The 27,544-nt window shown below is 43.6% G+C and overlaps 1 protein-coding gene across 1 annotated transcript in view; it reads right to left on the reverse strand.

The window, feature by feature from the left end:
* Window positions 1-27,544, reverse strand: part of ankfn1a (ankyrin repeat and fibronectin type III domain containing 1a) — a 243,850-nt gene that overhangs the window by 89,086 nt on the left and 127,220 nt on the right. Inside the window, exons 7-8 of the mRNA XM_065012544.1 lie at window positions 11,513-11,635; window positions 2,488-2,692 (exon numbers count right to left, since the gene is read on the reverse strand). Of these exons, the coding sequence (XP_064868616.1) occupies window positions 2,488-2,692; window positions 11,513-11,635 (328 nt within the window). The remainder of the gene's footprint in view (window positions 1-2,487; window positions 2,693-11,512; window positions 11,636-27,544) is intronic.

Genomic DNA, 27,544 nt, shown 5'->3' on the forward strand with positions numbered 1-27,544 from the left:
CTGAATCTCACTAATACAGTGAACTAAGAGCAAACCGTGACAGTTTTACCAGCCTGAATCTAATCTGGAGATATACTCAGTCTATATCTGTAAAGTATATAATTAGGGTTTCCACAACCACAAAGTCAACATTGGCTACATCGTAAAAAATTATCAAAACAATAAAGTGCTTTTTGGTCTTAATTTAAGGTTAGGGTTCGGGATAAGGTTAGCAGTGTAGTTAAGGTTACGGTTAGTTTTAAAATCACATTTTAAGAAGATCAATTGTAGAAATAGGCGGTATTTATGACTTTTTGGCTGTGGTAACTAACGACGACCTAGAATTAGCTTGACCCGAGTTACTGTCCTGATGACACAGATGGCTTCATCAACAACAATGTGTGTTATGTGAAATGTTGTATAAAAAATACCCTGTTTGATAAACGAATAGGTTAATTACCCATCCTCTTGATACAGTACAAATAGTAGAGTCGTTTTGGTTGTGAAGTGCAATATAAAAAATCTTTGTCCTTTCTTTATAAGAAAATGCAATTTACCACTTGGCAGTCTATTGTATCACCCTGTCATAGGCCCTCCCTGTCAACACCACCTCATAAGATGAGGAAGTACTTTGTTTAAGAGGATTGCCTGCTGCAGTTGTTCGAGAGATGTCTAGTTTGCAGCCAAACATGCAACATAGAGAAGACCAGCAAGGGGACCCTCAGCATCACATAGACATGACCTCGCTGTGAGTATTCCTATAAATGGAACAGGGAGGACACTTGAATCAGGTTGGTGTTTAGAATTTTCTCCCAATTCACCATAACCTAGCATGGTGGAACCAGCCTGATTGCTGCATTTACTATTCTATTTCACTTCACATATGGCATCTGAAGTGAAATAGAAAGGTGAATGTGGCGATCAAGTTGATTCCACCATGCTAATCATAACCACCATTGATAACATAATCAGTCCTCTGTGTGTGACTGAGAAGTATCTTTGATGAGGGGCCAGGAGCTGATCTACGCTGCTATGCCCATCAACAGGGCGCTGGCAAAGACCTTACCTCCAGCCTCACCTCTTGCCTGTCTCCGTCGATAGGGAGACCAGAATTAGGTAGGTTTAGTCTGACCTGATCAAACTCCAACATAGTATACAGTATGTTTGTTTGTCAGATATCCCCTATCTAACTGCCATTGGTAATAGAACAGTGACTGTGTATGTGTTCACAGATGCATATATAGAGTCAGCACTGGGAGACTTGCAAGATGATGTGATGGAGTCCTGACCAACAGGACTTGTTGTATTCTGTGCCTCTTGGGCTTACAATCAGAGGGGCTGCCTCATAGAGATCCTATTAACTTACTCATATTCTAATTCTATGGGCCATATTCTAATTCTATGGGCCATTTCTAAAGAAATTATAAACCAATTACAGGAAATGGGACAATACACACCAACCCAATCTGTATTGATCCCGAGACAGAGAGAGACCTCCAGCCTAGCCAGTCACTGTCTGAACCCAGTGTCCCAGACACAAAGAGAGACCTCCAGCCTAGCCAGTAAATATCTGAAGACATTGGGTGACTCTACACATAGAATTAGTGGAGACTCGAGGAACCCTGGAGTTCCTCAAGGAACCATTGTTATTCATTGTTAATATTTGTACCTTTGGTTAGTTGAGCGACTATTGGAGGAACCTTGGAGGAATGTTTCAATGTAGCAAAGGGTTCATGGAGGAACAATGGACTAGAGGTGTGGCTTAGTAGGGGCGTGGCTTTCAGAAATATATTTTTAGGACACCTGTAGGAGTAAATGTCTGTTCATCTGTTCTGTTGTACTGTCAAAACATGTTAAGGTTGAAAACTGACAGTTTTGTAGAATCAATGAGGCTTACAGAGATGTAAGAGTTAATCAAGAGCCTATGCAAATCCCAAAGTTGTAATAGTTAGCATTTTATTACTATATGTAATCAGTAATGTTAATATTGTACTACAATATGCAATATGCATAAATATTCAAGGGAAATAAATGAATCACATGTATCACATTTACTCTAATGGGTGGCCAAAACCTGAAAGCCACGCCTCCAATCTTATGATAGGCTGCCACCTAAATACCCCAAATACCTCTACAATATATTACTAATAAGGTACAAAATGTAACCCCTCCCCATCCATGTGAAAAGGTTTGAACCTTAACACATGCATTCACCGAAAACCCTTTTCCTCAAAGAACATTTTACAACTGGAAAGGTTTCCCCTATGGGCAATTATTTAAACTCCATAAAGGTTCTTCCAGATTCCTTTACTTATAAGAGTAAAGTAAGTCACAGTATAGTCCTCCTGGACACTCTTATCTGGGCTGGTTGGTATCATTTGATCTGATGAAGATGATGACGCATAACAGTCCCGTATAGATGCTCACCCATACACACAAAATTCCACACAAACGAACACACACACACAAACAGGGCACGCACGCACACACACACAATCCCCAACTCACCGAGCCCTTGCGATGACCGTGGCGATCTCCACGGCCGAAGAAGTAGGCCTCCTCAAAGGAGGAGTGGCCACCTTTGAGCTTCTCTGATAGGTTCCTGTACAGGCGCTTGGCAGCGCTGGGAGAGGCAGGGCCTCCCGAGCACTTCCTGGTTTGGGCCAGCTGCAGGTTCTGCATCTGTTGAGTCATGCTGACAGAATAGAAGTTCCTAAGGAAGAGAAAAGTCATTTGAATGTGTAAGACCAATTTCTCTTGAGGACAGTAATAGTCTACATTTCTACCCAATTATATATTGGCTGACAATGAAGACAGTACAAATTGATGAGTTTGACAGAACATAAGTTCCTAAAGGAAGGGAGGAATATATATTAGAAAAAAATACCAAGGCACTCTTCATATCTGGTGTAAGTTAAAATCGTCATCATCTTCACATGTCCTCAAGGACTATGTAATCTTCCTGTGTTGTATGTATATTTCCACACGATGAGGTTGGAATAATACTGTGAAATTGTGAAAACTATTATAATGCCCTTTTAGTGTAAGAGTTGTTTGAAAAGACCACCTGAAATTTCAGCGTGTTTTGGTGGGATGGAGTTTTGGCCTGCCTGGTGACATCCCCATACGTTAAATGAGTTAATAGACCAATAAGAAACTGAGTTTCAAACCTCTGCATTCAGCTGTGAGAAGGCTCAGTGAAGTGGAGCGCTCTTCAGAAACCATTCATGAAAAAGGAACATTCTAGTGTTCCTCTATTCATTATCTCTTCACTGTCACAGAAGACAGGCTAGCGAGTCACGACAACCATCATTATCTTTTCTCTGCCAAAACATAATTAGCGTTCACATAGCTACAGAGGGATGTGATGCTTGAATTAAAAACATGCTTTAGTTTTCCAATAGAATGGCTGCGTTTACTCAGGCAGCCCAATTATTATATTTAGTCATAAATTGGGTACAGTCTAAGGAATAGAAAGAATAACAAAACAAATGCTCCTAAAGATGGCTTATTTTGGTCCTTTATGCTTCTCAAGAGTACAGTATATGTTACGTAAAGATGAATGCTCTCTATCATTTCCAGGACCAATTAGTTTATCTTATCAATACATTTCTTGAATAAAGCGAGATTGATTAATTGGCTGACAATTAGTTTAAGTGTGCAAGTGAGTGTCCTTATTTAACATGTTGAAGAAATAACCAAATGTCATTAAAATATCATCAAATATTACACCTGGGATTGTGGACACAGATATGGAACATGACATTTATTTATTTTTTTACCTTTATTTAACTCGGCAAGTCAGTTAAGAACAAATTCTTATTTATAATGACAGCCTACCGGGGAACAGTGGGTTAACTGCCTTGTTCAGGGGCAGAAAGACAGATTATTACCTTGTCAGCTCGGGGATTCAATCCAGCAACCTTTTGGTTACTGGCCCAATGCTCTAACCACCAGGCTACCTGCCACCCCAAGACAAGACCAACTAGAGGCACTGCAGGGGAAAGTGTGTGTGTGCATGCATGCATGTGCGTGAGCATGTGTGTGCCTATGTGTGTGTCCCCACTAATTGAGGCGAGTGAACTAAAATATCCAAAATGAGCACTCTTTTATGCTCATGCACACACACTCCCGCACACTCATGACCAACCACAGAATAGTCACGTCTGTCCTTTCAGGAGTGTTTGAATTTAATGGTTGCGTCATCTCTCCATTTATCCATTGAGAGGTGGCTGGAACAGTGATGAACACAATGAATAGTCCTTCACATCTGACTCCAGCTCTATCAACTGGGCCTCAAATAGCAGCAGGCTGGTACAATGGCCTCTCACTCTTCCCCCTAATAACTACGGATATGAGCTGATAAAATTGGTTGAAGGGACAAATCATTAGCTGGGAGTGAGGGAGGAAGAGGAAGGGAGAAGTAGAGAGGTAAATAGGGCCGGAGAGAAAGAGAGAGTGGATAAGAAAAGTGCTCGAGAGAGAAAGAGAGAAATAAAGAGAAACAGAGAGAGAGAAACAGAGAGAGAGATTTCATGAGCTGAAATAAAAGATCCCAGAAATGTTCTATACACACAAAAACCTTATTTCTCTGCACACATTTGTTTGCATCCCTGCTAGTGAGCATTTCCAAGATAATCCATCCAGCTGTCAGGTATGGCATATCAAGAAGCTGATTAAACAGCATGATCATCACATAGGTGCACCTTGTGCAGAGTACAATAAAAGGCCACCCATCACAATGTCACAGATGCCTCAAGTTCTGAGGGAGCGTGCAATTGACATGCTGACTACAGGAAAGTCCATCAGAGCTGTTGCCAGAGAATTGTATGTTAATTTCTCTACCATAAGAGAAAAGTTGTTTTAGAGAATTTGGCAGTACGTCTAACCAGCCTCACAACAGCAGACTCTGTGTAACCATGCCAGCTCAGGCCCTCCACATCTGGCTTCTTCACCTGCAGGATCTTCTAAGACCAGCCACCTGGACAGCTGATGAAACTGAGGAGTATTTCTGTCTGTAATAAATCCTTTTTGTGGTGAAAAACTCATTCTGATTGGCTGGGCATTGCTCCCCAGCGGATTGGCCAGTCTCTCAAGTGGGTGGACCTATGCCCTCCCAGATGCACTCATGGTGGCGCCCCTGCCCAGTCATGTGAAATCCAAGAATTGGTGCCAAATTTATTTATTTCAATTGACTGATTTCCTTACATGAACTGTAACTCAGTAACATCGTCGAAATTGTTGCATGTTGCGTTTATATTTTTGTTCAGTGCATTCAGAAAATATTCCGACCCCATGACGTTTTCCACATTTTGTTACGTTACAGCCTTATTCTAAAATTGATTAAATTGCTCTAGGAAGTGTCTTAGTGGTTCAAAACATCTACCATTTAAGAATGATTGAGCCCACAGTGTTCTTTTGGATCTTCAATGTTGTAAAATAAATGTGTACCCTTCCCCAGATCTGTGCCTCGACACAATCCTGTCTCAGAGCGCTAGGACATTTCCTTTGACCTCATGGCTTGGGTTTTGCTCTGACATGCACTGTCAACTGTGGGACCTTATGTCCCACATTTGAGGTGTGTGCTTTTCCAAATCATGTCCAATCAATTGAATTTACCACAGCTGGACTCCAATCAAGTTGTACAAACATCTCAAGGATGATAAATGGAAACAGGATGCACTTGAGCTCAATTTTGAGTCTCATAGGGTCTGAATACTTTCACTTTGTCATTAGAGGGTATTGTGTGTAGATTGATGATAATTGTGTAGATTGATGAGAACTTTTTCCAAATGCATTGTTGTATATATACACTACATGACCAAAAGTATGTGGACATCTGCTCGTCAAACATTTCATTCCAAATTCACGGGCATTAATATAGAGTTGGTCCCCCCCTTTGCTGCTCTAACAGCCTCCACTCTTCTGGGAGGCTTTCCACTAGATGTTGGAATATTGCTGCGAGGACTTACTTCCATTCGGCCACAAGAACATTAGTGAGGTCGGGCACTGATGTTGGGCGATTAGGCCTGGCTCGCAGTCTGCATTCCAATTCATCCCAAATCTGTTCAAGATCTTCCGCACCAATCTCGACAATCCATTTCTGTATGGACCTTGCTTTGTGCACGGGGGAAATGTGATCCAAGATGGCGTAGCAGTCAGACGCCTTTGTCCTCGTCTTTGTCATGTCCCACGTATATATCTTTTATATCTTATCTTTTTTTCTTCACATATCTTTTTAATATTTGTTCTAAACTTCAAATACTCTCCAACACATGGGACGCAAACAACATTTGCTGTATGATTGATGAGGATCTCTGTCGCAACGTCCCCTGAATGCCCAACCGCTAGCCTGCTAGCCCACTACCTGTCTAGAGCATATCGGCTGTTAGCTGAATAGGTCCATCGGACAATTTCTTTGGCCACTATACCTATTTTGCCAATTGGACTGGTCCCCTTTTCCACACGGAACCCTACTAATCCATCACGACTGGTCTACTGAAGTAAAAGCACAAGGAGGCTCTGCACGAGGAGGCTATAAACAGACTTCCCCCGTCGCGACATCCCTCTAAGGCCCTTCTGCTAGCTTGCTTGCCCCGGCCCGCTAGCTGTCTGAATCGCCGTGTCTCCAACCAGCCTCACCACTCACTGGACCCTTATGATCACTCGGCTACCAAATGCCTCTCCATAATGTCAATATGCCTTGTCCATTGCTGTTCTGGTTAGTGATTATTGCCTTATTTCACTGTAGAGCCTCTAGCCCTGCTCAATATACCTTAGCCAACCCTTTAGTTCCACCTCCCACACATGCGATGACATCACCTGGTTTAAATTATGTTTCTAGAGACAATATCTCTCTCATCATCACTCAATGCCTAGGCCTACCTCCACTGTATTCACATCCTACCAAACCTTTGTCTGTACATTATGCCTTGAATCTATTCTATCGGCGATATCATCTACAAAATAGCCTCCAACACTCTACTCAACAAATTGGATGCAGTCTATCACAGAGCCATCCGTTTTGTCACCAAAGCCCCATACACTACCCACCACTGCAACATGTACACTCTCGTTGGCTGGCCCTCGCTTCATACTCGTCGCCAAACCCACTGGCTCCAGGTCATCTACAAGTATTTGCTAGGTAAAGCCCCGCCTTATCTCAGCTCACTGGTCACCATAGCAGCACCCACCCGTAGAACGCACTCCAGCAGGTATATCTCACTGGTCACTCCCAAAGCTAATTCCTCCTTTGGCCGCCTCTCCTTCCAGTTCTCTGCTGCCAATGACTGGAATTAACTGCAAAAGTCACTGAAGCTGGAGACTCATATCTCCCTCACTAGCTTTAAACACCAGCTGTCAGAGCAGCTCACAGATCACTGCACCTGTACATAGCCCATCTGTTTATAGCCCATCCAACTACCTCATCCCCATACTGTATTTATTTATTTATCTTGCTCCTTTGCACCCCAGTATCTCTACTTACACATTCATCTTCTGCACATCTACCATTCCAGTGTTTAATTGTTATATTGTAATTTCTTCGCCACCATGGCCTATTTATTGCCTTACCTCCCTTATCTTACCTCATTTGCACACACTGTTTTTAGACTTTCTCTACTGTATTATTGACTGTATGTGTGTTTATTCCACGTGTAAATCTGTGTTGTTGTATGTGTCGAACTGCTTTGCTTTATATTGGCCAGGTTGCAGTTGTAAATGAGAACTTGTTCTCAACTAACCTATCTGGTTAAATAATGGTGAAATAAAAAAAAGTAAAAACAGGAAAGGGCCTTCCCCAAACTGTTGCTACAAAATTGGAAGCAAAGCATCATCTAGAATGTAATTGTATGCTGTAGTGTTAAGATTTCCCTTCAATATAACTAAGGGGCCATGAAAAACAGCCCCAGACCACTGCTCCTCCCCATCAAATTTTACACTCGGCACTATGCATTGTGGCAGGTAGCGTTTTCCTGGCATCCACCAAACCCAGAGTCGTCCTTCGGACTACCGGATGGTGAAGCGTGATTCATCACTACAGAGAATGCGTTTCCACTGTTCCAGAGTCGTCCTTCGGACTACCGGATGGTGAAGCGTGATTCATCACTACAGAGAATGCGTTTCCACTGTTCCAGAGTCGTCCTTCGGACTACCGAATGGTGAAGCGTGATTCATCACTACAGAGAATGCGTTTCCACTGTTCCAGAGTCGTCCTTCGGACTACCGGATGGTGAAGCGTGATTCATCACTACAGAGAATGCGTTTCCACTGTTCCAGAGTCGTCCTTCGGACTACCAGATGGTGAAGCGTGATTCATCACTACAGAGAATGTGTTTCCACTGTTCCAGAGTCGTCCTTCGGACTACGGGATGGTGAAGCGTGATTCATCACTACAGAGAATGTGTTTCCACTGTTCCAGAGTCGTCCTTCGGACTACCGGATGGTGAAGCGTGATTCATCACTACAGAGAATGCATTTCCACTGTTCCAGAGTCTTCCTTCGGACTACTGGATGGCGAAGTGTGATTCATCACTACAGAGAATGCGTTTCCACTGTTCCAGAGTCGTCCTTCGGACTACCGGATGGTGAAGCGTGATTCATCACTACAGAGAATGCGTTTCCACTGTTCCAGAGTCGTCCTTCGGACTACCGGATGGTGAAGTGTGATTCATCACTACAGAGAATGCATTTCCACTGTTCCAGAGTCGTCCTTCGGACTACCGGATGGTGAAGCGTGATTCATCACTACTACAGAGAATGCGTTTCCACTGTTCCAGAGTCGTCCTTCGGACTACCGGATGGTGAAGCGTGATTCATCACTACAGAGAATGCATTTCCACTGTTTCAGAGTCTTCCTTCGGACTACTGGATGGCGAAGTGTGATTCATCACTACAGAGAATGCGTTTCCACTGTTCCAGAGTCGTCCTTCGGACTACCGGATGGTGAAGCGTGATTCATCACTACAGAGAATGCATTTCCACTGTTCCAGAGTCGTCCTTCGGACTACCAGATGGTGAAGCGTGATTCATCACTACAGAGAATGTGTTTCCACTGTTCCAGAGTCGTCCTTCGGACTACGGGATGGTGAAGCGTGATTCATCACTACAGAGAATGCATTTCCACTGTTCCAGAGTCGTCCTTCGGACTACCGGATGGTGAAGCGTGATTCATCACTACTACAGAGAATGCGTTTCCACTGTTCCAGAGTCTTCCTTCGGACTACTGGATGGCGAAGTGTGATTCATCACTACAGAGAATGCGTTTCCACTGTTCCAGAGTCGTCCTTCGGACTACCGGATGGTGAAGCGTGATTCATCACTACAGAGAATGCGTTTCCACTGTTCCAGAGTCCAAACTTTACACCACTCCAGCTGGCGCTTGGCATTGTGCATGGTGATCTTAGGCTTGTGTGCAGCTGCTCTGCCATGGAAACCCATTTCATGAAGCTCCTGACGAACAGTTCTGACATTGCTTCCAGAGGCAGTTTGGAACACGGTAGTGAGTGTTGCAACCGAGAAAATAATATGTTTTACACACTACGCGCTTCAGCACTGGTGGTCCCATTCTGTGAGCTTGTGTGGCCTACCACCTCGCGGCTGAGCCTAGACATTTCCACTTCACAATAACAGCACTTAAAGTGAACCAGGGCAGCTCTAGCAGAACACAAATTTGACAAACTAACTCGTTGGAAAGTTGGCATCCTATGACAGTGCCATGTTAAAAGTCACTGAGCTCTCCAGTACAGGCCATTATACTGGCAATCTTTGTCTATGGAGATTGCATGGCTGTGTGCTACATTTTCTACACATGTCAGCAACAGGTGTGGTTGAAATAGCCAAATCCACTAATTTGAAGTGGTGTCCATATACTTTTGGCTATGTTGTTTATTCACTGAGTGTACAAAACATTAGGACCATCTTCCTAATATTGAGTAACACCTTTTGCCCTCAGAACAGCCTCGGGGCATGGACTCTACAGGAACTATATACTCTATGTTGACTCCAATGCTTCCCAAAGTTGTGTCAAGTTGGCTGGATGGCCTTTGGGTGGTGGACCATTCTTGATACACTCGGGAAAATATTGAGCGTGAAAAACCCGACAGCGTTGCAGTTCTTGACACACTCCAACCGGTACGCCTGGAACCTACTACGATACCCTGTTCAAAGGCACTGAAATATTTTGTCTTGCCCATTCACCCTCTGAATTGCACACAAACACAATCCATGTCTCAATTGTCTCAAGGCTTAAAAATCCTTAACAGTTTGTAGCAAATTCTACTAGATAAAAAGCTGAAATTAGTATGATATCCTGGCACTTAAAGCATACTCAATTTTGGAAATGTCACATACTATAAAACATTATTTTTTTTGCATTACCAAACAGGATACTACTTAGAACGCAAGTACGGGTATTCTACTCAGCTCCAACATTGTTATTCAATCACTTCCACAGAGAAAAACACGCTGATTCTGTCTCAAATGGAACATTTGAACAAGACATTGCTAACTAAAGAGCCTACGGAACTTGTAGCAACCAACAGACACGTACAGGTGCATTTTCAACAACAGTCTACTGCAACAATTGCACTGAAACACATACATTACACACAAAGGAATAAGGGACAGAGCGATACAGAGAGAGAATGGGGGAAGAAGAGCGAGATAATAGATGGAGAAAGACAGAAACACAAACAGAAGTCAAGTTAGTCTTATCGGTTTCTGCGCACAGAAGACGGAAGGAAAGAGAACAAGAGAGAGTAGAGAGAGAGAGAGGGAGGGAGGGAGAGAGAGATCGGGGGGAAAGAGCAATAACAAATTGAGAAAGACAGGACAAAAATATGGAGAGAAATTACAGTAACAGCAGCAGGAGTCAAGTCAGTGTAATCTGTTTCTGCACAAAGCAGAGAGAAAGAGAGAGAACGAGAGAGAGTGAGAGAGAGAGAGAGTAGAGAGAGAGAGAGAGAGTAGCGAGAGAGAGAAAGAACGGGGGAGAAGAGAGAGAACAGTTTGAGAAAGACAGGAACATAAAGATGGAGAGAAATTACAGTAACAGCAACAGAAGTCAAGTCAGTCTAATGTGTTTCTGCGCAGAGAAGAGAGAAGGAACGAGGAGAGAGAAAGGGAGGGATATGAGGATATCTTCAGCTTCAATCGATACTGTATGAGCGAAACCAAAAAAAGTATATTCTTCTAACAGCCAGGAATGCTGAAGCAGCAGTCGTACAGTGTACATTAATTACCTACCCCTTTATATAGCGTACATCTCTCACCCACCAAGTTCAACAGATCAATTATCAACTGACAGCACAGCAGATGTATACTGACCCCACACATACTGATGTAGTGTATTATCTGATGTTTGATGATCTGATGTGTGTGTGTGTGTTTGTGTGCACACATCTGCATATGTGTTGGTGCACGCACCTATGCATCTCTGCGTGTGTGGGAATCTGCATGTGTGTGTTCTTACGTCTGTGCTTTGTGCATGTGTGTTCACCTGTATGTGTGTGTGCGGTGGCTTCAGCAGTTGTACCTGTCCAGGCTGTGAGACGTGCGTGGTGAGCCCGTGTAGAGCAACTGTCTGAAGTCCTTTATCAGAGCATCCCCTGGTCTCTGGTTCAACCTCTGAGCCAGGTGAGATATCTTACTCTCCGAGCTGCAGAGCAGAGGGGGAGAGGGGGGAGACGAGAGTAGGAGAGGAGGGAGATGGAGGTCAGTCCTGAATGGTACCCTTGAGAGGAGAGGTTAAGTCCAGATGAGAAGCAAAAGTCACATTCAGGCAAATCTCTCAATGTCTCTCTATCTCACAGAGAAAGAGAGGAGAGTACAGTAAGTCTTTCTCTCTCACTGAGTTCTAAGGAATGCCAGTACCACTAAGGTAAGTGTAGCCCAGATCTGAAGCTCTCTCCTGGCTGTCTCAGTCACACTGAGTCCCTCTCTGGAGCACATCCAAGTTCTAAATAAATCTTAGTCCATCCCGTTCTGAAAGTTCCAGGAAACCCTGCCGAGCAGGGCAGAGTGTCACAACCCAGGCCAGTGTAGACCCTCCAAGTTCAAGAGATTTATTCTCCAAGGGGCTCGCTCAGACACGTGCATCCCCAAAGAGGTGCTCTATCCTGGATCAGTTTCAGAGCAGCGTAGCTCCTTTCTGGTTCCTACTCTGTAGCTTGTCTCTGTATTCCTCTCAGGCTAGCTATGCTGATAGCACTGAGCACCTGTTCACTGCAGCTCTGTGTAAGCAAAAGCATCTCGCTTTAGCTGCACACACAAACACGCACCCACACAGAGGAGCGCATTGAAGGGAGAAGGGAAAGCCTGCAAGAGAAAGGGAGAGAGAGAGAGAGAGAGAGAGAGAGAGAGAGGATAATGTGAGAGGGGGGTTGGGGAGGTGAACACTGAGCACACACGGAGAGTGGGTGCCTAGAGATGAGCGGAGGGATGCTGGGCGCACACACACACTGTTGGCAGCCGTTACACACACTGTACTGAGTAAAAAAAATTGGGGTTGCTTTACAGAAGGGGGATGGAGAGAGAGGGAGAGGAGAAGGACAGATTATTGTAAAAAAGAAAAGGAGAGATGGGGATGACATTGTCAGAGGGGGAGAAGCAGAGAGGGGGGAGAGATGGGTGGAGGGGAGGACACCTGTTATGAGATGGTTGGAGGGGGAGGGAAGAAGTGGAGCATGTGAGTGAGCAGGTGGGAAAGGGGTAGGAGAGAGAGAGGGAGAGGGTATGAGAGATAGAGGAGACGGAGAGAGAGAGAGGGGGAGAGAGAGAGGAGATGGAGAGGGAAAGAAGAGAGAGAGAGGCAGAGGAGAGAGGAAGATAGATGAGAGGGAGAGGATAAAGAGGACATGAGAGGGATAGGACAGAGAGAGTGAAAGGAGATGAGAGGATAGGAGAAGAGAGGGAGAGGAGATAAGAGAATAGGAGAGGGAGAGGATATGAGATGGGGAGGAGACAATATGATAGGAGAGGGAGAGGGAGAGGAGAGGGGTAGGAGATGAGGGAGAGGAGAGGGAGATGAGGTGAGAGGCAATAAGAGAAGAGAGGGAGAGAAGACAAGAGGATAGGAGAGGGAGAGGAGAGGTGAGAGATGATAGGAGAGGAGAGGGACTGTCTGGTCAAAAAAAGAGGATGATATTGTTGCCGCCAGTAGCATTGAATGCAACGGAAGCCAGCAAGAATTTGGCCTCCCTTGATAGTTTTTTAATATAAAATAATAGCCAATCAGCGTTAAGCTAAACTGAGCAAGCTCAACTGTGAATGGTCCTGGCAAACCAAAAAGAAGTGTCAAGGGAAGCCAGTTTGGATTTGGCTTCACTCCAATCACAACACATAAAAAAACAAGCGTCACTGACAGACAAAAACTTGAATTATTGAATCTCGTTGTGTTGTTGTCCTTCCAGTGGCTAGCTAGCTAACTAAAACTAACCATGGATGGAGATAGGGATTTGTACTTGGGTTTTACTTCATTCTCCGTACCTGCCAATGATTATAACTGCGATTCTGATCCAATCATTAATTCATACATTGTTGTGCCCCTTGCCTAGAAGGCTAATGTTAACTAGCTGGCTCATCATTGCACATGAAAAGAAGTTAGAATAGAGAGCAAGCATTTTAGCCAGGTAGCCTAGAACAACAAAAACGTAAAGCGTGTACTGTATGAAAGAGTCATAAACCGTTTCGGTAATATGAAGGAGAGGAGTAGGGTAGGTCAACATGTTTTTTTCTACTTGCAAGCACAGACACACATAGAAATCAGTACCATTGAAAGCCACATCATATTTAGTATATGTTGACTGGACTAAATGGTTTTTGGTATATTTTATTTGTCACTGTATTAGACCAAGTAAAGCAGATATGACGTTGCTGTAGGTCATGCTGTAGGTCATGTAACTGTTTGTTACATGCAATATGCTTTGTGGACTTCCTCCGGACAGATGTTGCTCTCCGGTTCCGGTTTTGTGATGAAACAAAGGTGTGGTTGAATTGATTCTGTCACTGGGTCTTCTCATTGTCTCGGCATTAGGCCTATATATCATGGTTGCATGGCATATGAACTAACAGGTTATTATAGACCAAACAACGCAATTATCACAACACATAGGTTGTAATATGGCTATTATTTCCTGGCTTCCAGTGATTTTACCCACACACCGCTACTGCTGTTGAAAGTAGTAGTGTGTGTGGCACATCAAGTTACAGCATATTCATTATATAACTTAACTAGCTAACATACATTTGGTGAAAACAAGATATAGTCACTGGCTGGCTGGCTAGCTGGCTAGAGTTATCAATGTTTTCAATGGTGATGAATGAGAACTATAGTTAACCAGCTAACAAACAATGCAACAAAAGTGTAATTTAGGATTTAAAAAATACTCCAACAGGCTCTGAATTTCAGGAATCACAGTTGTCCCTGGTGCACTGTTTAATTATTTAACCATTGAAACAAAAGTTTTTATCCAAAAAGTTATGTTTTTAATATTGCCCTCATTGTCTTTCATGGGTTTGAAACTAGAGTTTGTGGCATCGGACTCCAGCTTGGTCAGCGTAAGTTGCTAATCACCTGTCACGCCCTGACCTTGGAGAGCTTTTTATGTCTCTATTTTGGTTTGGTCAGGGTGTGATTTGGGTGGGCATTCTATGTTCATTTTCTATGTTTTTCTATGTTCGGCCGGGTGTGGTTCTCAATCAGAGGCAGCTGTCTATCGTTGTCTCTGATTGAGAATCATACTTAGGCAGCTTTTTCCCACCTGTGTTTTGTGGGTAGTTGTTTTCTGTTTTTTTGTCTGCACCTGACAGAACGGTTTCTTTCCATTTTGTTATTTTGTCTCAGTGCTCAGTTTAAATCAATTATCATGAACACGTACCACGCTGTGCTTTGGTCCGACCTATCTTCATGCAATGATGACCGTTACACCACCGGAGCGCTATGATTGTTTGGCCCAAATTTGGGGGCGGGGTTTATTGAAGGGTCAATAAAGGAAGAGTAAGGGACAATGACTTGGGATGTTCGGCTCTTTTTACTTCTTGTTCTGGACACTTTTCATTTTCCATTTGTTTTGTCTTTGTTTTATACACCTGGTTTTAATTCCCCAATTACATGTTCATTATTTAACCCTCTGTTTTCCCCAAGGTTTTTGTGCGTGATTGGTTTATGTATGTTCGGTCTGTTATTGTGGGCTCGGTATTACGACATGTTATTGGAATATTTGCGTAAAGTTACTTGTGTTACTCATCTCTGCTGTCCTGCGCCTGACTCCTCTGCACCAGCTACACACAGACCATTACAGAATCACGCACCACAAACATGGAGTCAGCAGGAGCAGACAACCCCCCTTTGGTGGTCGAGGAGCACGTCCAGCAGCATGCAACCATGTTGCACCGTCTCAGCACCGCCATGGATCGCGTGCTGCAGATGATGGACCGATGGGAGAGAGGAGGAGTTCTTCCAGCGCCTCCACCGGCACCACTACAAAAGGCACCACTGTTCACCCCTCCTTCACCCGGTCCCAGTGGGAGTCGGCTCGTGCTCCCGAGGGAGTATGAAGGGACGGCTGCCGGATGGCAGGGGTTCCTACTCCAGCTGGAATTCTACCTGGCGACCGTCCACCCGGCTCCTTCGGGACGTGAGAGCATGTCCGCCCTCGTCTCCTGTCTCTCAGGGAAAGCTCTGGAGTGGGCCAACGCCGTATGGGGGAAGGAGAAGCGGTGTTGGACCATTACGCGGAGTTCACCTGCCGAGTGTAAAGCGGCGGGTGAACGTCTGTTCCACCTGAGGCAGGGGACGAGGAGCGCACAGGAGTTCACCTTGGACTTCCGGACCCTGGCCGTCAGCGCGGGATGGAACGATGGGGCACTGATCGATCACTACCGGTGCAGTCTGCATGAGGACGTCTGTCAGGAGTTGGCCTGCAGGGACACCACTCTCACGTTTGACCAGCTGGTGGACCTGTCCAAGCGGCTGGATAACCTGCTGGCTACCCGCAGACGTCCTGATTGGGGCCTGTCAGTTCCATCCCCCAGCACCACCGCTCCGACACCCATGGAGCTGGGAGGTGCTGCACTTAGGGCGAGCGGAGGAGGGGCCGTTCCCTGTACCATCTGTGGCCGCAGAGGGCACACTGCTGGTCGGTGCTGGGGAGGTTCCTCTGTGAGTTGAGGCAGTAGGCTCTCGTGTCATCCCAGGTGAGTCGGCACCAGGCTCACTCAGAGCCCCCTGTTGCTCACATGTTTTTGTTTATAAATTTTCCTGAGTTTTTCCCGCATTCCCAGCATAAGGCTCTCGTAGATTCAGGCGCAGCTGGGAATTGTATTGACAGAGCATTTGCCCATAGTTTAGGGATACCCATTGTTCCTGTGGATATGCCCTTCCCTGTGCACGCCCTAGATAGTCGACCATTAGGGTCAGGGCTAATTAGGGAGGCCACCGCTCCACTGGGCATGGTTATGCAGGAGGGTCACAAGGAGAGAATGTCTTTTCCTTATTGATTCTCCTGCGTTTCCCGTGGTGCTGGGCCTTCCCTGGTTGGCCTGTCATGACCCCACTATTTCGTGGCAACAGAGGGCTCTCAAGGGGTGGTCACGAAAGTGCTCGGGGAGGTGTTTAGGGGTTTCCGTCGATGTTACTATGGTGGAAAGTCCAGACCAGGTCTCCACCGTGCGCATCCCCTCTGAATATGCTGATTTGGCTCTTGCCTTCTGTAAGAAGAGGGCGACTCAATTACCACCCCAACGACGAGGGGATTGTGCGATAAATCTCCTGGTAGACGCAGCACTTTCCAGGAGTCACGTGTATCCCCTGTCACAGGAGGAGACATATGTCTCCGAATCCCTGGGGCAGTGGTACATTCGGCCCTCCACTTCACCTGCCTCCTCAAGTTTATTTTTTGTGAAGAAGAAGGATGGAGGTCTGTGCCCGTGCATTGACTATCGAGGTATCAGCCAAATCACTGTGAGGTACAGCTACCTGCTGCCTCTCATAGCCAGTGTGATAGAGTCAATGCACGGGGCGTGCTTCTTCACAAAATTGGATCTCAGGAGCGCTTACAACCTGGTGCGTATCCGGGAGGGGGACGAGTGCAAGATGGCATTTAGTACCACCTCAGGGCACTATGAGTGCCTCGTCATGCCGTACAGGTTGATGAATGCTCCATCAGTCTTCCAGGCCTTTGTAGACAAGACTTTCCGAGACCTGCACAGGCAGGGTGTATATTCTGATATACTCTGCTACATGTGCCGAAAATGTGTCCATGGTGCGTAGGGTGCTTGGTCAACTGTTGGAGCATGACCTGTACGTCAAGGCTGAGAAATGTCTGTTCTTCCAACAGTCCGTCTCCTTCCTAGGGTACCGCATTTCCACTTCAGGGGTGGAGATGGAGAATCACCGCATTTCAGCCGTGCGTAATTGGCCGACTCCCACCACGGTAAAGGAAGTGCAGCGGTTTCTAGGGTTTGCCAACTACTACCGGAGGTTTATCCGGGGCTTTGGTCAGATAGCGGCTCCCATTACCTCACTGTTGAAGGGGGGACCAGTGCAACTGCAGTGGTCGGCTGAGGTGGACAGGGCTTTTGGTCACCTGAGGGCTCTGTTTACCTCGGCTCCCGTGTTGGCTCATCCGGATCCCTCTTTGGCGTTCATAGTGGAGGTGGACGTGTCCGAGGCTGGGATAGGAGTCGTGCTCTCTCAGCGCTCAGGCACGCCACCAAAGCTCCGTCCCTGTGCTTTCTTTTCGAAGACTATGATGTGGGGGACCGGGAGCTGTTGGCTGTTGTCAAGGCTCTGAAGGCATGGAGACAATGGCTTGAGGGGGCTAAACACCCTTTTCTCATCTGGACTTACCACCGCAATCTGGAGTACATCCGGGCGGCGAGGAGACTGAACCCTCACCAGGCAAGGTGAGTTTCCCGTGTGTATCAAGCATGGTCCACCAACCAAAGGACATCCAGCCATCTTGAACTGTGGGATGCATTGGAGTCAACATGGGCCAGCAATCCTGTGGAACGCTTTCGACACCTCATATTCCATGCCCTGACAAATTGAGGCTGTTCAATATTAGGAAGGTGTTCCTAATGTTTTGTATACTCAGTACATATCCACAGTGTTGTATAAGGGTACTTGTTTCAACCCAATAGTTAGCACTTTGAAATGTACGTGGGGCTCATTAGCATATCTGGGGCGTGGTCTAATATATGTATTTGTGCCAAAGCGTCAGTGAACATGTTGTACTAGTTTAAGTGGTTGATGGTTATGTTACATTTGAGTAATTTAGCAGAGTTAGTTGCCTGGAAGTTACTGTGAATTTAGTGTTACCTAATTAGCAACTAGCTGTAAAATTCACAGTAACTTAATACCTTAACTGGCAACCTGTCAGTAAGCTATTGTAGAATGAACAGTAACATACTTGCAACTTGCTGCCAGTAGCTCAATTAACTTTTCTGATTACAAAAACGCTTATACCATTAGGTGAAAACTATTAAGCGTTTTTTGTGGTGAGCACACTTGGGACCCAGCCTCACCTGGGATCAACCTCTAAGTTGACAGCAAGCTTACCTTCCCACCACACCATCAGGTCAGTGAGAGTGACAGAGATCAACCACAGTAAGTTACTGTGAATTTTACAATAACTACTTCCAGCAAGCTAACAGTAAGTAATTGAAAATTAAACATGAACTTCCCGGTGACCAACTGCCATTAACACTAGAACCGCCAAGACGGTCAACCTGACCGTTTTCAATTTCAATAACTTAATATCAATAAAAAACCCACCTGTCCCTGACATTTCCTAAATATGTGTATTTTACACTCTAGCAGGACATTCAGATAAATATCATAAAACAAAGACTTTCTGACCATTTCATCCTCAAAGCGCCATGCTGGTCAAAATGACCATATGCACATTTAACAGTAGAATAGCAGAGAAAACAGTCTATGACTTGGGTGACTGGGGACTTGGGTTTTTTAGGCTTTCCTCTGACACCGCCTATTATATAGGTCCTGGATGGCAGGAAGCTTGGACCCATTGATATACTGGGCTGTACGCACTACCCTCTGTAGCGCCTTATGGTCAGATGCCGAGCAGTTTCCATACCAGGCGGTGATGCAACCGGTCAGGATGGTCTCGATGGTGCAGCTGTAGAACTTTTGGAGGATCTGGGGACCCATGCCAAATCTTTTCAGTCTCCTGAGGGGGAAAAGGTGTTGTCGTGCCCTCTTCACGACTGTCTTCATGCCAATGTCCTTTGGTTGTGTTTATAACGGTCTTATCTAACATTAAAATATGAAATGTAAATATTTGAAAGAACATAATAACATTTTCATTAGTTTATGTTACTGTAGACTACATGTAAAATACATTTTAATAGTGGAGTGCCTTTGTTAAAACAAAAAGCATGTGAATTGAAACACAGTAAAAGCTTATTTTTATAATGGTAAAACAAATACAAAATAATGGTAAAACAAATAAAAATACCCAAACCGCAAGACACGTGGTCAATGAAGAAAATTTCCCAAAATATCTGTAGCCTACACATCAGTATAAGCGCAAAGCGTGCTTCTAAATAATGTCACAGATCTGAGTCAGATCTGATATGATGGTTTCAGGTATGTGTAATTTGAGCAAGGCAGTTAACCCACTGTTCCCTGGGTGCTGTGGATGTTGATTAAGGCAGCCCCTGCACTTCTCTGATTCAGAGGGGTTGGGTTAAATGCGGAAGACACATTTCAGTTGAATACATTCAGTTGGACAACTGACTAGGTATCCCCCTTTCCCTTTATTCACAACATTAACATCAGCAAACCACGATGCCATACATGTGAGGCTGGTTGGACGTACTACCAAATTCTCTTAAACAACGTTTATGGTAGAGAAATTAACATAAAATTATCTGGCTACAGCTCTGGTGGACATTCCTGCAGTCAGCATGCCAATTGCACGCTCCCTCAAAACTTGAGGCACCTGTGCATTGTGTTGCGTGGCCTTTTATTGTCCCGAGCACAAGGTGCACCTGTGTAATGATCATGCTATTTAATCAACTTCTTAATATGCCACATATGTCAGTTGAATGGATTATCTTGGCAAAGGATAAATGCTCGCTAACAGGGAAGTAAACAAATTTGTGCACAAAATTTGAGAACAATAAGATTTTTCTGCGTATGGAACATTTCTGGGATCTTTTATTTCAGCTCATGAAACATAGGACCAGCACTTTACATGTTGCCATTATATTTTTGTTCAGTGTTCTTTAACTTTTGATACGTATGTATATTTTAGCAATTACATTTACTTTTGGTACTTAAGTATATTTAAAACCAAATACTTTTAGACTTTTACTCAAGTAATATTTTACTGGGTGACTTTCACTTTAACTTGAGTAATTTTCTATTAGGGTATTCTTCCTTTTACTTCAGTATGACAATTGGGTACTGTTTCCACCACTGGTTTGAGCTCATTTAGCTGTTATCCCTTGTCCTAACAGTCATCACAAATCTTTGTCACTAGTCACTTGATTGCAATACTTCCCACAAGCAAGTTGCTTGCAGCTGTCATAGGTTCTGTTGCGATTGCATCTGCCCACCTTACAGTTTCTCCTCCCCGGGAGCTGTGCACAATTTGGCACAAGCAATGGCTCGGGTGGACTCTTTGTTGCTGTTGCTAATGCTGCTGCCAATGCTGCTTCTGCTGCTGCGGCCATCATATGTCTCTCAAGTAGCCTGTGTTCCAGACTCATGATCAAGTCTCTCCTGCTCATGGTGTTGTTCATACACTGCTTGAACAACACGTGTGCGTTGATAGCAGCAAACTCAAACATGTTGTAGAAGAACACAGCAACAGGCCAGCAGCGAGTTCCTCCTTCCATTTAGTACAGCCGAGCCATCTGATCCGAAACATTATATGACACTTGTTCACCTGCTGCCAGATATGGATCCTTTAAGCATGAATCCAAATAATAATCATCAGAGATGATTAATAACTTCTCCCTGCCATTAGAGTTGTTTTCATTCAGATCTTGTAGCAACGCTAACGCAGCATGAGCATCCATTCGTCTTTGTCTTGCCATTGTAAATTATGCTCTCACTGTGTAGACTACTTCAAGTAGGCCTATAGTAGACGAATAAGACTGCTTGGATTCGGTGGACTGATACAGGGTACACTGTTATGAGATCTAATTAGAAAAGATGAATACAATAGAATGGCCCACCCTGCTCTTCATTCACAATTGGTGATGACATAATTATGCATTGTTTGCTTCCCCTCGCTCATCAAATGACCCTTTCTCCCCCTTTCTCCCTCATCATACTGTACTTCATTTTTGAACATGTTATTATAAGTGTGAAATTAGTTTTGTCATAGTTTAGGTTCAGTTTTAAGGCAATTATCGGGTGATTATCAACAGGGCACGGTACAGGTAGCCTAGTGGTTAGGGAAAGTAACCAAAATGTTGCTAGATCGAATCCCTGAGCTGACAAGGAAAAAATCTGTTGCTTTGACCCTGAACAAGGCAGTTCACCCACGATTCCCCTGTAGGCGTCCTTGTAAATAAGAATTTGTTCTTAACTGACTTGCCTAGTTAAATTAAATTTTAAAAATCAACTATCAGAGAAGGAGGGAGCAGGCTGGGAAAAACCATTAGAGAAATGACATCCCCTCCTAAAACTGGTAATAACTCCAGTTCTGTTTGTGATATTAAGATTCTAACAACAACAGTGTGTTATATACAGTGCCTTCAGAAAGTATTCACACCACTTGACTTATTCCACATTTTGTTGTGTTACAGCCTGAATTGAAAATCTACACACAATACCCCATAATGACAAAGTGAAAACATGTATTTTTTTTGCAAACAAATCGAAAATGAAATACCTATTTTAAATACGTATTCACACCCCTGAGTCAATACATTGTAGAAGCACCTTTGGCAGTGATTACCGCTGTGAGTCTTTCTGGGTAAGTCTCTAAGAGCTCTTCACACCTGGATAGTGCAACATTTTCTAACTTGTTCAAGCTCTGTCAAATTGGTTGTTGACCATTTTCAGGTCTCGCAATAGATTTTCAAGTAGCTTTAAGACATACCTGTAACTCTGCCTCTCAGGAACATTCATTGTCTTCTTGGTAAACAACTCTTGTATATATGGCCTTGTGTTTTAGGTTATTGTCCTGTTGAAATGTAAATTAATCTCCCAGTGTCTGGTGGAAAGCAGACTGAACCAGGTTTTTCTCAGCGATTTTGCTTGTGCTTAGCACCATTCTGTTTCTTTTTTTTATCCTGAATAACTCTCCAGTCCTTAAATATTACAAGAATACCCATAACATTATGCAGTCACCACTAGGCTTTAAAATATGGAGAGTGGTAGTGTTGTATTGAATTTGCCCCAAATATAACACTTTGTACTCAGGAATAAAAGTTACTTTTCTGAGGTAGTCCTTTAGTGTCTTGTTGCAAACAGGATGCATGTTCTGTAATATTTTTATTTTGCACAGGCTTCCTTCTTTTCACTATGTCAATTAGGTTTATGATTGCGTAGTATCTACAATATTGTTGATCCATCCTAATATTTCTCCTATCACAGCCATTGAACTCTGTAACTGTTTTAAAGTTACAATTGGCCTCATGGTGAAATCCTTGAGCAGTTTCCTTTCTCTCCGGCAACTGAGTTAGGAAGGACACCTGTATCTTGTAGTGACTGGGTATATTGATACACTATCCAAAGTGTAATTAAAAACTTCACCACGCTTGAAGGGATATCCAATGTCTGCTTTAAAAAAAAATATATATAGTTGATGTCGAAAGTTTACATACACCTCAGCCAAGTACATTTAAACTCAGGTTGTCACAATTCCTGACATTTAGTCCTAGTACAAATTCCCTGTCTTAGGTAAGTTGGGATCACCACTTAATTTTAAAAAAGTGAAATGTCAGAATAATTGTAGAGAGAATGATTTATTTAAGCTTTTATTTCTTTCATCACATTCCCAGTGGGTCAGAAGTCTGCATACACTCAATTAGTATTTGGTAGCATTGCTTTTAAATTGTTTAACTTGGGTCAAACGTTTTGGGTAGCCTTCCACAAAATTCCCACAATAAGTTGGGTGAATTGTAGCCCATTCCTCCTGACAGAGCTGGTGTAACTGAGTCAGGTTTGTAGGCCTCCTTGCTAACACATGGGCTATGTGATGGCCACTCCAATAACTTGACTTTGTTGTCCTTAAGTCATTTTGCCACAACTTCGGATGTATGCTTGGGGTCATTGTCCATTTGGAAGACCCATTTGCGACCAAGCTTTAACTTCCTGACTGATGTCTTGAGATGTTGATTCAATATATCCACGGAATTTTCCTCCCTCATGAAGCCATCTATTTTGTGAAGTGCACCAATCCCTCCTGCAGCAAAGCAACCCACAGAACACGATGCTGCCACCCCCGTGCTTCACGGTTGGGATGGTGTTCTTCAGCTTGCAAGCCTCCCCCTTTTTCCTCCAAACAAAACAATGGTCATTATGGTCAAACAGTTCTATTTTCGTTTAATCAGACCAGAGGACATTTCTCCGAAAAAGTACGATCTTTGTCCCCATGTGCAGTTGCAAAGGTTATGTCTATATAGGACTCGTTTTACTGTGGATATAGATACTTTGTACCTGTTCCCTCCACCATCTTTACAAGGTCCTTTGCTGTTCTGGGATTGATTTGCACTTTTCGCACCAAAGTACATTCATCTCTAGGATACAGAATACGTCTCCTTCCTGAGCGGTATGACGGCTGCTTGGTCCCATGGTGTTTATACTTGGTTACTATTGTTTGTACAAATGAACGTGGTACCTTCAGGCATTTGGAAATTGCTCTCAATGATGAACCAGACTTGTGGAGGTCTACAAAAAATGTTCTGAGGTCTTGGCTGATTTCTTTTGATTTTCCCATGATGTCAATTAGCCTATCAGAACCTTCTAAAGCCATGACATCATATTCTGGAATTTTCCAAGACGTTTAAAGGCACAGTCAACTTAGTGTATGTATTCTGACCCACTGGAATTGTGATACAGTCAATTATAAGTGAAATAATCTGTCTGTAAACAATTGTTGGAAAAATTACTTGTGTCATGCACCAAGTAGATGTCCTAACCGATTTGCCAAAACTATAGTGTGTTAACAAGAAATTTGTGGAGGGGTTGAAAAATGAGTTTTAATGACTCCAACCTGAGTGTATGTAAACTTCCGAATTCAACAGTACACAATCACAAAGAAATCCATTAATATTTTGTTTCCAAAGGTCATAAGAAACATGATACAAGGCAAATGATTTCAAAAGAACAGAATACATGTTTTGACTTTTATACAGTACCAGTCAAAAGTTTGGACACACCTACTCATTCCAGGATTTGTATTTATTTTACTATTTTATACATTGTAGAATAACAGTGGAAACATCAGAACTATGAAAGTGTTAAACAAATCAAAACATATTTTATATTTGATATTCTTCAAAGTAGCCACCCTTTGCCTTGATGACACACTCTTGGCATTCTCTCAACCAGCTTCATGATGTAGTCCTCTGGAATTAATTTAAATTAACAGGTGTGCCTTCTTAAAAGTTAATTTGTGGAATTTATTTCCTTCTTAATGTGTTTGAGCCATTCAGTTGTGTTGTGACAAGGTAGGGGTGGTATACAGAATATAGCCCTATTTGGTATAAAAAATAAGTCAATTTATGGCAAGAACAGCTCAAATAAGCAAAGAGAAACGACAGTCCATCATTTATTTTAAGACATGAAGGTCAATCAATCTGGAAGATTTCAAGAAGAGTCCCAAAAATATCAAGCGCTATTGTCACGTGTGCTCCCTCTCTGGTCTCTAGGTCACCAGGCCGCTTGTTATTGCACACACCTGTCACCATCGTTATGCGCAACATCAGACTCACCTGGACTCCATCACCTCCTTGATTACCTGCCCTATTTATGTCACTGCCTTTGGTTCCTTCCTCAGGCATTATTGTTTCTGTTCATGTGTCATGTCTGCGCGTTGTTCGTGTTTCTTATTCTGTATTATGTTGTGTTTAATTATTAAAACACTCACTCCCTGAACTTGCTTCCAGACTCTTAGCACACATTGTTACATCTACGGTAAAACTGGATCTCACGAGGACCGCCACAGGAAAGGAAGACCCAGAGTTACCTCTGCTGCAGAGGATACCTTCAGTAGAGTTACCAGCCTCAGGAATTGCAGCCCAAGTAACAGACACAACTCAACATCAACTGTTCAGAGGAGACTGAGTGAATCAGGCCTTCATGGTCTAATTTCTGCAAAGAAACCACTACTAAAGGACACCAATAATAAGAAGAGCCTTGCTTGCTCCAAGAAACACAAGCAATGCACATTAGACCGGTGGAAATCTGTCCATTGGTCTGATGAATCTAAATTTGCGATTTTTGGTTCCAACAGCAGTGTCTTTGTGAGACGCAGAGTAGGTGAATGGATGATCTCCACCGCGAAGCATAGAGGAGGAGGTGTGATGGTGCTTTGCTGGTGACACTGTCAATGATTTATTTAGAACTCAAGGCTCACTTAACCAGCATGGCTATCACAGCATTCTGCAGTGATACGCCATCCCATCTGGTTTGCGCTTAGTGGGACTATCATTTGTTTTACAACAGGACAATGACCAACACACCTCCAGGCTGTGTAAGGGCTATTTGACCAAGAAGGAAAGTGATGGAGTGCTGCATCAGATGACCTAGCCTCCACAATCACCCAAACTCAACCCAACTGAGATGGTTTGGGATGAGTTGAACCGCAGAGTGAAGGGAAAGCAGCCAACAAGTGCTCAGCATATGTGGGAACTCCTTCAAGACTGTTGGAAAAGCATTCCAGGTGAAGCTGGTTGAGATAATGCCAAGCATGTGCAAAGCTGTCATCAAGGCAAAGGGTGGCTACTTTGAAAAATCTAAAATATATTTTATAAAATATATTTGGATTTGTTTAACCATTTTTTGGTTACTACATCATTCCAGATGTGTTATTTTATAGTTTTGATGTCTTCCCTATTATTCCACAATGTACAAAATAAAAACCCTTGAATGAGTAGGTATGTCCAAACTTTTGACTAGTACTGTATATCTGTGCTTAGTAGCCAAGGCTATGGCTGCCCCATGTCAATGAAATCAACTTGACATCACAGGCCCTGCCCTACCACAGTCAACACACAGTAAGTATATCATGGAATATCATGTGAGCCTACTCTATCATGTGAGCCTACTCTATCATGTGAGCCTACTCACATGAGTAATGCATGGAACCACATTTATTCTAGGAAAAAGTTATATTTTGAAACGGAGTCCACCAGCGCAATTTGTAGAGTTCTTTGGGCAAAAATAGGGTATTAGAAATGTTGGAATCTGCTCTTTTTGATAGGGTACTCTGTAGGATGATATAGAAGAAGTGCAATTTGTTAAGCTCCTGCCCTTCCTTGTCAATGCACACTGTGCAGGTCATCAGTCTTCATTTTCTATTTGACAATTGATAAGTCACCCATCAGACTATTTAATCTTGTCTTTAGGCCACATCTATTATGTCATGACGTTGCCCTCTTTGGGTACAGCTAGCCCCATCCCATTCTCCCCCTTGCCTCCTTCAACTAGGCTGCTGTGGTAAGAGAGAGGTCGTAAATTCCTGAGGAGAAGACCCTGCCTCATGGCCACACGGTATAAGAGACGGAGTGAATTTTCATAGAGAACAAAGGAATTTCTTCCACCTCACAGAACTTGAAGTCCGAACAAATTTCAGGTTCCGGAGAAGGTAAAACAGATCGGTGAAGAATCCAGCTACGAACTGGTCCGTTTGTCTGGCCACATTACCATAACGCTGTTTATATAATAGCCTCAGATATGAGGTTTACATCTAATTGTTGTATAAGATGAATGAGTGAGTATGATACTGTTTACACAATTTTACAATGTGATTCTGGACTGTTTAATGAAGGAAACTCCAATTCCCTTTTGAGTTGAACTAAATCAGAGGACCGCCCCTGAGCCCAGTTAGGGTCAGGCATCCTGGGACAGCCCCTTTTCTGCAATTCTGAATAAAACCCAACTTTGAGAAGTTATCACCAGACCATGTTTTCCTCCATTACGAGGGGACAAAGGTTGTAGACCATTGCTGAATCTTTAAACAATACCACGTGGTTAAACTCTTAGACTATCGAAACCGACAGAATAAGAACAAGTCTGATATTAATTACTAGTCTGCAGCTAGGAATTCGGTATCATTGAACACGAAGAACGACAACCGCAGAAACATCCATTCTATAATGAATTAATGAATGTCACTCTGAACAATCCACTCTAACCACAACAGAGAGAGAGAGAGAGACAGACAGACAATTCTACAAAAGAAACAAACTTTTCACCAGCGATCAAGACGACACACTGAGCGTAAATATATATATTGATTGCAATTGTTCCCGAATGAGTGAGCATTCATGTGCAAAGGATTCGCATTTCAATTGTTATAATTATCAACTCTGTAGCTGACCCCCACTCCCTGTTGTGTCCACCAAGCCGCGATGCCGG

This window comes from Oncorhynchus nerka, linkage group LG28, assembly GCF_034236695.1.
Source record: "Oncorhynchus nerka isolate Pitt River linkage group LG28, Oner_Uvic_2.0, whole genome shotgun sequence".
Lineage (NCBI taxonomy): Eukaryota > Metazoa > Chordata > Actinopteri > Salmoniformes > Salmonidae > Oncorhynchus > Oncorhynchus nerka.